The sequence below is a fragment of the Folsomia candida genome, unplaced genomic scaffold (assembly GCF_002217175.1).
Source record: "Folsomia candida strain VU population unplaced genomic scaffold, ASM221717v1 Fcan01_Sc003, whole genome shotgun sequence".
Taxonomy (NCBI): Eukaryota; Metazoa; Arthropoda; class Collembola; order Entomobryomorpha; family Isotomidae; genus Folsomia; species Folsomia candida.
The window spans coordinates 13296977-13309663 of NW_019091195.1; the positions used below are offsets into that span (position 1 = coordinate 13296977).

Sequence of the window (12687 nt, forward strand, 5' to 3'; positions counted from 1 at the left end):
TGTGGTTTTCAAATATTGCGAAACTGCGTAACTGTTGTAAAAATATGTTTTACAACATTATTGCATATTTTTCATCATCATACTTTATTTTATTGAATGCAACAGTAGTTCTGTGAATTATCCGTTTATTAAAGTTATATTCACAACGATTATGTTATGTACTTTTGCTTAACTTTGATGCCCATTTTCTATTGACTCAGATGTTTACTTTTGTGTGGAATGTTCTGCAAGTTCAAACAACTCGAGAGGACAGAAGTACGAGATCAAGGACAGGTTAATCAAAGTGATAAGACTCTTTAAAGTTTATTTGGATGCGAGGGTGCATTTATGAATTATGAAATCGTCCATTGACTTCTGTAAACCTGCCGATTACCAGTTTTTCTTGTAAGTTCAGCTAAGCAAATAATATACCCTTGATTCGATACTACCCAAGGGTTTCTCGTATTCATACATATATTCAAAGTTAATAATATTATTCTCCATATATTGGATAATCAGATTTATTTAAAACAATAAGTTCAAGATTGAGCGCACCTCATGATTAACAAACCAAGGATAACATCCAAGTCACAATGATAGTGAAACATTCCCTAATTTGTGATCATTGGGATTTCCTGAGCCGGCCATTTGAATCGTTTAAAAAATAGACGTGTGTAAATGTGAGTAATTCTCCATACCTGTTATAACGGCTTATAAACAAGCTTATTATTGCAACGCGTGCAGTCACCTCATGAAAGTGAAAAGTGCGTCATGCAACTTGTAAATACAGAATTCAGTGGTATTGTCATCGGCCACATTCAATTGAAGAGGTGAAGGTGAACTTTAAAGGGCATGGACAAAATACACAACTGCATGATTGTAATAGCACACAACAGATATTAACTCGTATCGCAGCATGTTTGTATGTGCACATAAGTAGTAAGTAGTCAGGATCAGGATGTCAATGCAACGTGGTATTTACAGAATACAATAATTGTGTGGAATCCATCATTTATTTCATCCATGATTATGCGTATGATATCAAATAAGACAAAGACTCGCATCTTTTCATTATCAAGAGTTTTATTTATTTCGGTTATATGTATTTATATCCTTTGTCGTACTCATACGTAATAATACAGACCACAAACAAATAAACATGTACACATACACCACACATTGATATCGGTAATATATATATATATGTATATATGTATGTATAATATATGTGTATGTATATTAACGGTAGGTTCATCTTATGCTATGGTTTCTTGTCCCGTAATTATTCGGTAGGGTTTGTCGGTGAGTCTTAAGTTAGGGAATTGTAATCCGTAATAATTATTGTACGAGTTTTATAAAGAAGTGAAATAAATTGCATGTAGTACAACAACTATTTATTTAATACATACACCTCGGTGAACCGGTCAGTTTGATTTTATTTCTTAACTTTCTTCATGATCATTCCACACTTTTTTTAAATTCGCTTCTTATCAATACAACGCCATCATCGCTCAATGTTAAAATAATATAATTATTTGTACCTTTCATTTCAATACCACATCTCCAATAGGATCAACAATCAATATTAAAAAATAGACTAAACTTTACGTTACGTACATTTACAGTGATGGAAATTTAAAACTTTGCGATGTCCGAATATATAGAACCGAAATGTTTTGGTATAGTTTACAATGTTGTTGGTCTAATACAGTTTTCTTACTTCGCTCTCATAAATCTAGGCCGCAGTTTTTGCCATATTTCAAGCTTTTCGATTAAAACGATAAAATAAATGATATCAAATAAAACGTGTTTGCCCAACTAATTACAAAAATTCTATTCTAATGATTATTTTCATTCAGGATATTACACAGCGGAAAGACATAGTATGATTAAATCGTCAAAGGTATTTGTATGTATTTGTAATTGCAACCGTTGCATTTCTTTGTTCTTCTAGCTGGATTTTTACCATGCATACATGCACTCTAAATATTATTACCATTAGCACTCTCCTACATATATACATACAGAATATTTCACCATCATCGCCATCATCAGTAATATTAATGCCTATAATGTTTTGCATTGCTTATCTTAACTTATACCCAACTTGCTCTCTTCTTTGTCGTCGTCATCTAGAGTCCAGTAACGAGTGATCAATTTCTTTTGTGATGCCACTACTCCAACAGTTCAAAAGAGCAGGTGATCATTTTCCCGTTTTCCAGATCCAATTCATCACTTTACCCATTATTTTATCGTTCATTTCATTGTCCTAGTATACTTTATTACACTTGAACTAACAGAATATGTTCAGAGTATCTTCATCGTTTGTAGTTTATGTAATGTATGCAATTCCTCTTTCCTACCGTTCAAACCATTTCCCTAATTTATCACATTCCAAACAAACATACATTCCTCGCAGATTTGTAGTTTATCTATTATTCTAATCTTAAAATAAATGGCCAATTGCAAGACAGTTGGCATCATCTTATGTAAATAACTTATCAATCACTAGCTTATCCATTCTGTATTTGTAATAATGTGTAATAACTCAATCCACTCGGTTCACCGACACGACTAAAATATATAAGCCTTCACTGCTATTTAGCATGATCCTCCTTAACGTAATTCATATGTACGTGCAAATAATAATAAGAATAAAATATGATGTCCAATAATAATTATGTACATATGCAAGAGGATGAACCGGTGCGTATGCTTCGTCATAAAAAAATATCAAAACATTAAAATGCGAATTTCTAATGTAACGCTTGTAACTGTATATAAAAGGGAGTTCTAATAAAAAATCAACTTTTCAAAGGTTCATATTTACCTTGTACACAGATGAGAGAAATTCAAGATTTTTTCCAGGAAAGGAATCATTATTAAAATTTATCATCAATATAAACGTCAAGATTCTCTGAAATATAAGTTTCTATCTCCATAATAAAATATCCTATCACAAACTTTAAATATGGGAAAGTCTGAAATCGAAATGAAACCGACTTTACAGATCTTTGAAGGGACCGCACGGACGAAAATCGGATATCAGCATAAAAATTCCGAGTGGGTTTATTTGTCTTCTTAAACTACACCATTAAAATATGTCTATCCACAGTATTACGATTACGCGTATTTATGTATATTATGTGTGTACCCTAAAGTGACTCAACTATTAGTTCCGAACCAAACCCAAGTTTATGCATACTTTTACTTAATTACGCCACCTTAAAGTAAGGTAGCTCAGATTTTTAAATATATTTATGTATGTACTTACTTGACTTGCTTATTACCTTTGTCGACTTTAAGTATTCTACTTTTAATCCTGGCATCATTAATTTTGTATAGTAATTTTGTACTTTGGATAGTTGTGGTTTACTCATTTAACTTTTTTTAGTCACAGTAACACAAGCAATTCAAAACCAAATTAATCAATCTATTGATCTATTCGATCCGGATTCCATCTCTCTCTTTCTATCTCGGTCGTCTGCAAGTATGCATGTCCAGCTTATTGTAGAAACAATATACTGCACTGGTTGGGTTATGGGTGGTCAATCAATAAGTGGTAAAGGTATCTATGTAGATCTCTAATATCTGATCATCTAATTTACTGCTTCTTCACTAGCACGATTAACAGGTAGAAAGTTTCTTTTGGTAAATTCTATGCTAAAGGTTTCAAAATGAAATTTTGTTTAATACTTCCGCATGACCAACGTGAACATATTTCATATACTGAAGTGCAACACAACAAGATGGTACTCACCAAAGGGACTGTATGAACAAAGCAGCTTATGGAATAAACAACGTAACAAACCCAGGTCCTTCCTACAAGATACACATACTTCGTCGTGTCCAGTAATCATCTCAGTAATTCCAACATGATCTCTTGATGCAAATCTCAAGTACGAGCCATCTCCTCAGATACCGTTTCCAGCTCAAACTATTGGAATATTTAATATCAAACCATACAACAATCAACCTAATCATCAACGTTAAACAGTCAACCCTATCATTTATGTAATACTAATTCCTAAATCCGTATAATAAAAAATGCGTTCATTTATTTCTGCAACTTGTGGGAAAGTTCTTCTACTGGCCAGAACTACTTCTCATACATCTGGCAGAGAGACATTTATTTCGACTTGTGTACTTGGCATAAGGTTAAATACGTGTACCTCTCCTCAATTGAGATTTACTTTATTAACTAAACAAGGGTGTGGCTGATATCACTTCTTCTAAAACTGGCACGCGGTACATTATTTGAGATGCACAATTCGGAAATTCAGTAAAATCATCCAAGGGAAAAAAGGATAATAAAGAATCAAGCAGACTTTCCGGAGAAGAGAATCAACATTATTGCACCAGGCCAGCCGAGCACTTTATGAAAGTTGCTGATAATATGTAGTGAGTTTAAAAACAAATAAAATAAAAATTGTTATCATTTAAAATTTGCAATACACAATGAGGCACGATTGCACAATGTCAAAAAAACTTAGGCTAATAATAAATTCAATTAGTTGCTCCAATTAAAAAATATGTATATAAATTGCAAACGAGACACACTTATAGTCATAATAACTTTTGCAACTTTGACCAATTTCGAAACGCCACCAGGATGTTTTTATATTTGCGTTGGCCTCGTGTCTGGTGCAACAAATGTGTGGTTATTGTGTGAATATGGCATAAATGAATAATGACCAAAGTTCAACAGAATTTGAAGAGCAAGCAGAAAATATGTATGAATAGCATTGATGGGCCTTTCCTCTAATTTAGTGGACATTATTATGCATGTGCTAATATGTGCGTTTTCTTTAACAAGCAACTTGTTCCTAACTGGACTAATAATAATAATAATAATAATTGCAATGAGTACGCAGTTGCAATCTACAGATTTAGCTATGTTTTGACTTACAATTACTGGTAGCGAATTACATTTGAAATATACACCACATATATAAAATTTAGAGCATCATAGTTCCTTGTATTCCGATTATTATGTAGTAATTGCTAATTTATAGATTAGAGCCATGCATTTATTGGATTCATGGAATAAATTGCATATGTGATTGAACTTTTGAGTCTTGGCCATTTGCGCTGGAACCAAGATTGGAATTTCTTTCTTTTCTCACCAGCAGTCGCAACTCATGTTCCGCTATTATTTCGACAATGTCTTGAGATATTTTTGGAATTGGATTGCATCTTTTGAGTGAAACATGACTGACTGTGTGGAGAAAGAAGTTGGTGCGAGAGCAGCTATCAAACTCTGCTTTGATTTACTTTTCATATTGTTTAAGACTGGAGAATATCATTGTCTTACATAAGTTGTACACGAACGAACGTGCTTATGGTGAGGCCACAATTCATCGATAATCCAGTTGCAATGTGAATCATTTATTTGTAAAAAAACGAGTACAAAATGACTAAACCAGAATTTTGAAAAAACCTCGTGATGGAAAATACATGCAAAATGCAACACTAAATAATATAAGCTGTCTACTTCCTGCATAGATGCTCTTTCTTTTGCTGATTTTTTTCTCCTCAGGAAATGTAAAGTCCAAGAAGAAAGTGATTGTTCGGCAGCATTTTTAAGGAGGAGTTATCATCATCAGTCGGCAGTTTTGGCTTGTATTGACTTTTAAGCATGAAATTAGAGAAGGAAGTCACTCACTGACTGCATTGATACATTTATGTAAGACTCAAGAGAGGTCTTTGTTTCGAATTGTTTGGTAATTTGAGTTCACCGAAAAGTTGCCACATGGATAATGACTGACTATTTTGGTGGTTTTGGTTTGGTATGCTTGATTTCGTTCTTTAAAAAATGAAGCCTCTGATCCTTTCCATCTCTGCCTTATCGTTAGAAAATACTATCCGATGGTATATCATTTTAGGGATTTTTGTGCGACTCCTTTTTTGGAACTTTTGCATGCCTTCTTGGAACTGCATACATATGAGTTGGCCTACCGACTTGCGTATTATATGTATGCGTGTAGGCAGATCCTGTCACCATAATTTTGGCAAATGAGACAACTTATTAAATTATGCGTGTAGCCGTATCTTCGTAAGTATTCTTAAAATAATCTAACACGATATCTGCTAACGTAAAATAATCTAGATAATCTGATGATTAACATGTACATATATAAGCTCCAACTTAACAAATAATAGTAAAACTACCACGTAAGATACTCGGTCCACACGGATGTTGGTTGATTCGAATCAATCATTCTCAGAGAAGTTTGAATGACGATTTGAAGCAGAAACTGGGCTACTTTACTAGTCGCCAAACCGGGTGCAGGCTTTTTTCCATCGGCACTGAGTGCACCAATTTTCACGACGTTCCATCCCGTAAACCTATAAATAATGTACAATCAAGGATTTAATATATGTACATAAATGTGTTAATTCCTTGTCTGTATCATGCAGCATTTATTCCTCTTTTATCATGCACTGCTCATTGAATATTAACTAAATTTATTTTGTGGTCACTAACTTTTCTGCATTTCTTTGTATCGCCTCTCGGTCTGCGAACTGGGCTGGATTTTGGGGAGGCTCGCTTCTTGGGATTTAGATGAGTATTTCCACTGGGAGATTTGCGTTGATGATGTTGCAACTGAAGCTGCTGCTGATTCAATTTGTACTCTGGGTCTGCAAACAAGCATACAAGAGCAACGTTACATACATGTAGGCCAAAATATTTATCCGGATTGGTTATATGACCAGTAAAAGTGTCATAAATTATGAGAGAATATTGCTCTAGACAAAACTAACTAACGAGCAGTATCCTGTATATCCACATGCTTACTGCAGTTCAAACTCGGCTTACTACTACTACGTGATTTAATGGCATATGAAATGAAAGGCCTTGACTGACGTCAGAGAATGCGGTAGTTAACATGCACAAATGGAGGAAAGTATGACAAAAATCTTTTTTAAGGCATCAAATTATGGGTTGGATTGCTATATAATGAGAACTTGTTTTTTGTCGCAGCTTAATTTTAGCTAGTTGCATTTGTTGTGTAATAAATTTACATGTGAGTTTAACCTGCACATACAAATGTGGTTATTTATCCACGTAGTAAGGAACATAATCTACACACCTTCAGATGGTGGACGGTAAATTCTTGTAATGATTAGTATGCAATGTAAATATATTAACTCGAACGAACAAGGAAGACACCGATATTGGTGATGAGCAAGATGATGCCGTTCTTGTAATTGTTAAAGTCTGATTTTATAAATTTGTTATATAACTAGTCTCATTTCTAGTTTTCAATAAATCCTACAAAAAGGTATTCAGTAGAAAACTTGATTAGCGGCCTGACCTTGTGACCATGGACGAGCCATGTCCATGTGAGACATTGTTGGTGAGAAAGCCATTCCAAGTCCGTTGGAGGAGGATCCACCAAAAGACGCCGGTGACGAGGGGAGATCAAGCGACACTTCTATTTCCGTGTAATAAAACTCTTCCTCCCGATCGTCGGCACTACTTTGATTTCTGTGAAAAGAACATTCATGATTTATGTAGTTTAATTTCACGGACATAGTTTCACTGATCTGTGTCAGTGATTCTGTTATCTGGTAAATGCTGCATATGTATCTAGCAAGCAATCTTAACACAACAAAATATTCGTTAAATTGCTTACCCTCCTAAATGAGCAGCTCTCACGTGTCCTTCAATGTCCAAGCAGCGTTCCTTGATCATGGTGCAGCCAGGGAAAGTACACTTGAAGATTTTCTTCCGCTTGCGTCTCGGTTCTTCCCAGTCCCCGATGTCGCTCTCGACCCCCTCGTCCGAGGAGGACGGGGTGGGACTGTTGGAGTTGAAGTGGAGTTCGCCCGGGGATGACACGGCGCCCAAACTTCCCACCACGCTCTGGTTTGAAGCGCTGCCGAACCATGAAGAAGCACCCGATGAGCTTGATGAGCTCCAGGAAGATGAGATCATTCCAACTGAAAACAAAAAATTCCGAGATTATAATTTCAGATCGTAATGCGCAATTTCATTTTCTAATTGAAAGAACGACCCATTTCCAATGATGCATTAAAGAATTTGTGAGCTTTCAGCTTTATAATTACAGTCTTGATTTGCACCATCTGCATCACAATCATCCATTATTGTTCTGTTCTGTTATATGTATTGACTATTGGCGAATCAATGAATAAACTAATAAGATGAGCCGAAATTTCAGTATAATAAATCTGCTTGTGTAGCTTTTATTTTGTCCTTTGCTGGAAAACGCAACTCTGCACTTGTTCATAAATAACCCTTTTTATGATCAGAGTGCGGTATCCCATTCGTTTAAAAAATAATCAGGAACATGATTGCAAATTCTTCAATGCACACATAAACTTATTGCTGACCTCGTTCACGCGATTTATTTAGCAAACTAATCATCCAACTGTTCAAATGCAGTATGCAACCATGTGTGTGCTTACATATGTATTAGATTATCAAAATATACCATTCATACATGGCCTGTGAGAGGTGAACGACTGGATGCTTGAAATCTGGAGATGAATTATTACAGTAATTTATTTATTGCTTGTGCTAATAATAATAATAATAATAATAATAATAATAATAAATATGCATAACACAATTCGGTGCTGTTCAGCAGATTTCAATTTGGCCAGATCGTTATTGATACAAAGCACATTTGATCCAAATCGTAGCAACGTCGCAGTGAAACTACTGGTTCAATTTGTAAGCAAATTTGCATTCCATCATGTACATATTGTACATTCAATGGAACATGCGGCTAATTTTTCAGACCTTGCTTTACATCAATTAAAAGGCAACAACTGTCTCTTGACCTTTTATCAGCACCACACTCCAACACAACCCCGCAGTACAACGCACTATGTTGCCCTTTAATCTTGGCTAATTGAATATTAAATGTATGTATCTTTGTACTTGGGTTTGCTGATGAGTTAACTAAATTAAATGGAATCAGCTCAGATTTAGCATTCGAGGAAGAGCAGAGACAAGACCGGTCTATAATATGATGCAAGCAAGGCATCCATGTACATGGTAAGTACATAAGCTGTACATAATTTTGGATTCATCCTCCCTTTGCAGAGAGGTAGATAGATACATGAAACAAAAGTGAGTGGTTGTTGTATAATAATATGGCTGAACTACTGCTGATGCTGAATTGACTTCATTAAGTTCAACAGTTGTTCTTGCTAAATTTGTTGCTTTATTCGTATTCTATATTATTATACTTTTTACTTTACTACTTTGCTCGTGATCGGGGAGTAGTTCTCCATTATCATCATCATCATCCTCGCGAAATAGGCATGAATATGGAGAAGCTAGCTAGAATAGAACAGGGATCAGGATTTGAGTTTTTTGAGTTGTGCTCTGTGATTACATTCAACGAGTACAAGGACAAGCCCGTTTTTTCGTACTGCTATTTGATGCATGTTTTACTTATGCTTAATGATTGTTCTATCGTCAAGTCCAAAACTCATACAGTAGGCGGAAGCTATTCTACACATCATCATTACCACATTACACTTAACTAGCCCAAAGATTCAACTCGATACTTATTATGACACACACAAACACATCGATCTCACTCTTTCTACTGCCCAGGATTTGGCTTTTGGGTGTTGCTTGCTTATAGAGTTGTTGGGTGTGTGCAATCTGTATTTCGGCATCAGAGGTGAGGTAACGCTGTGGAAAATACAGCCCTTGGAGTTTGCAGAGAGACAAGGTTGCATGATTATGAGTTTATATAATCCCAAACTAATAGTGTGCCGGTTCTTGTCAGTCATTAAACATTAAACTACCCATCATGAATATTTCTCATGTATGCGTTGTTTTAATTTTCTAAATTGTACTACATTTCTAAGTATATTCGGAATAAAAGCATTTGCAATCTATTTTGCTCTTGCATCAATTGAAAAACTGTATAGATCGCATTTTCTCTAGAATTTCATTGCACGTAGTACATCTGAAATTTTCAGGTAATATAAACAAAGTATACACTAAAATCCTTCACGAATGGCGAAGCAAATTATTCCAGGTTAGATTGAGTCACAGTTTTCCTGGAATTTCGCATTTTTTATGGAGAATGACGATCTTGAGAATATGCTGTTGGCAAAAACACATGTACAGGCTAACCCATATTCTCAGAGTTGTTCTGCGTGTTGACAACAATCTTCTAGAGTGGAATAATTTATGAGCATCTGAAGAACACCTTTTAATTTGCCACATCATTAAGTCATGCGCATTTATGTACACATCAGCAGTACACACGTTTCAACTGTGCTTTTGAAATAATGTGAGAATCTTAAACACCAGAGTATTATTATTCGCCCAGTTATGATTTATTTAAAATGTCACCTTCTCTTGTCTCTTTATGGAACTTCTTTCAAAATAGGCTTAAACTAGATAAAAGTGGCCACCAGGTATAAACTATCCGTATAAATAGGCTAAGTACAATTGTCAATTGAAACTTGCCAGAAGTGTATGTGTGCACATTACAAGGGTATTTTTAAACAAATATGAGAAGTCAATGCACACTTTAACCCTCCAACCTTCTCTCAAGGCACGAACTAATCCTGAGGTGCAAGAAATGCTAAAACGTACAGATTAAAGCCTTTCTTTCGTTTTCCTATAAAAACGGGACAAGTGCAATAATCATCATTTCAACAATTTTGCTTTCATTGGATAACGATGAGCAGCATGACGAATTTTCGAGGGGCACTCGAACTCAAAATCTACAAGTGATCTCCTCATAATCACACATTGATTTTACACAACGACGTGTCCCAATCACGCGACCCATGTACATAAAAATACTGTAGTATATTTGGCTAAGCAATATTTACAAAAAAAAATCTGATTGCAAAATATTTTTTTTAATGAGACTCCTCTCCATAAGAATATTCTATTTAAATTAAATGACAAAGTAAAAGTCTCTGCGAAAAATGTTGTGGGCAGAAGCATTAGGTTGTTTGCAGAGCATGCATAAACTTGTAATAAGGAGATAGCGGAAGCAAAGTAAATTCGACACTTCTATTCAACACAATGCGAGCAAAGGAATAAGAGAGTGTTTGGATTACTAATTTTCCATTCCACTCCACTAACTAGCCAACTAACCAACCAACTTTAATCACATTATTGCAAGTCAAATCCTATAAGCAAATCTGAGCCTATGCCAGACGTTTCAAGGTTCATCTACAAGGTTGCTTACTATTTGCTACACAAGCGGCTTATTATGTATGTACATTCTACTCTCTCCTCCTCTCCTCCAAACTTTTTGCATTTGCCAACCACTCCTGCTGTGAATTGTGTGTGTGCTTCCAACGGATCAATACTTGGTTATTTACATGCTTTGTGTTGGGACTGAACAATTTAAAGGTACTGCCACCAACAAACCAAGGAGCGTGTGTATATGCAAGTAAACAAGCAGCACGATTTGATCACAAACGATGTGCTGCCCAACAACCTCCACACTTTTTGTCATTTGCTTTGTTTTCCTTGAGTCAGAGAAGATACTGATACGACCAGCCACGACCATTAGCAAGAGAGAATAATGGTGAGGAGGGGGATCTGTACTAATGGCATTTAATTCATATGTGTATTTACTACGCTACCCCAGTGACCAACAGACCTTTGTACATATCTACACACAACAATTGTATTGCACCACTACCGTATTCACATCTCATTTCACATCAACAATTCGAGTAACCTTGCATAAACTTTTTTAAATGCCAACCAAGCTACCAGCACGAGTCTTGTTGTACCTAAAGATTTCTGCGCATAACATAATGAAATTTACACACCAAGATGTGAGCAGAAATTCCTAACTCACCAACTCCATGCAACTTTTTGTGACCGAGTTACTAAAACAGTACTTGTTCCGTGTGTGCATATTACACCGTGTGCATACCACGAGCTGGCTTTAGACATATATCATCACACACCAAGCATGAGACCATCAACAAGCAACCAACTAACTGCGTTGATTCATTAAAGAATTGTGTACATCACACACGGCGGAGAAGGATTAGATCATCCTCTTCGCGTGTGCACCGCAAAATACCGGCCGGCTTTTGTGCCAATAGTTGGCAAATGCACGACGCAAGTGTTTGCATAACAGGAAAATATACTCGCAAATCCAACAGACTTGCTGGTGCGCATTAAATATCCCCGTACAGTTCCAGCAGTACTTATTTAAGTATTTACTGGATGGTATAAAACTCAACCCAACCCACGAACCACTGCGTCATCTTATCTATCTCTCAACATAGAGCATTTTTTAGTGTTGGGAATAATACGTGACGTATGTACGTACTCGTCCTTTATGCTTTCTGGCTCTGCTTCTAAAATTGAACGAGATACACAATTTTGCAAAGAGATTCTGTATATGTAGCATTAATACGACCGTCTTTTGCGCCGTGGTAGGTAGTAGTCGCACATATATGTGCATACCTATAAAATGTCCGATGAGAGGAGTCAACAGATTTGGATGTTGTATAACGAACCAAACAACAACAATTCTGTGGAACTTATTTAAACGGTGGAATTTATTTGCACGCCGGCTAGATTGGATCTGTTTTGGACGTTGAGAACGTTTCTGGAACAGGAACAAGGGTCAACAAAACACATCGTTTCAGCTCAAAATAACCAAGTTAACAAAGAAGGAGAACGCTAATGACGCAAATGCACGAGTCAACAATTGTTATTCATTTAAA

The 12687-nt window shown here is 35.8% G+C and overlaps 1 protein-coding gene across 2 annotated transcripts in view; it reads right to left on the reverse strand.

Moving 5' to 3' along the window:
* Positions 1 to 1044: 1044 nt before the first annotated feature.
* The window catches only part of LOC110847975 (zinc finger protein 704), a 41850-nt gene continuing 30207 nt past the window's right edge, over positions 1045 to 12687 (reverse strand). For both annotated transcript variants that reach the window (XM_035850609.1, XM_022095048.2), the window contains exons 9-12: positions 7620 to 7926; positions 7299 to 7471; positions 6467 to 6621; positions 1045 to 6327 (exon numbers count right to left, since the gene is read on the reverse strand). In XM_035850609.1, the coding sequence (XP_035706502.1) occupies positions 6250 to 6327; positions 6467 to 6621; positions 7299 to 7471; positions 7620 to 7926 (713 nt within the window). In that variant the 3' untranslated portion in view covers positions 1045 to 6249. The remainder of the gene's footprint in view (positions 6328 to 6466; positions 6622 to 7298; positions 7472 to 7619; positions 7927 to 12687) is intronic.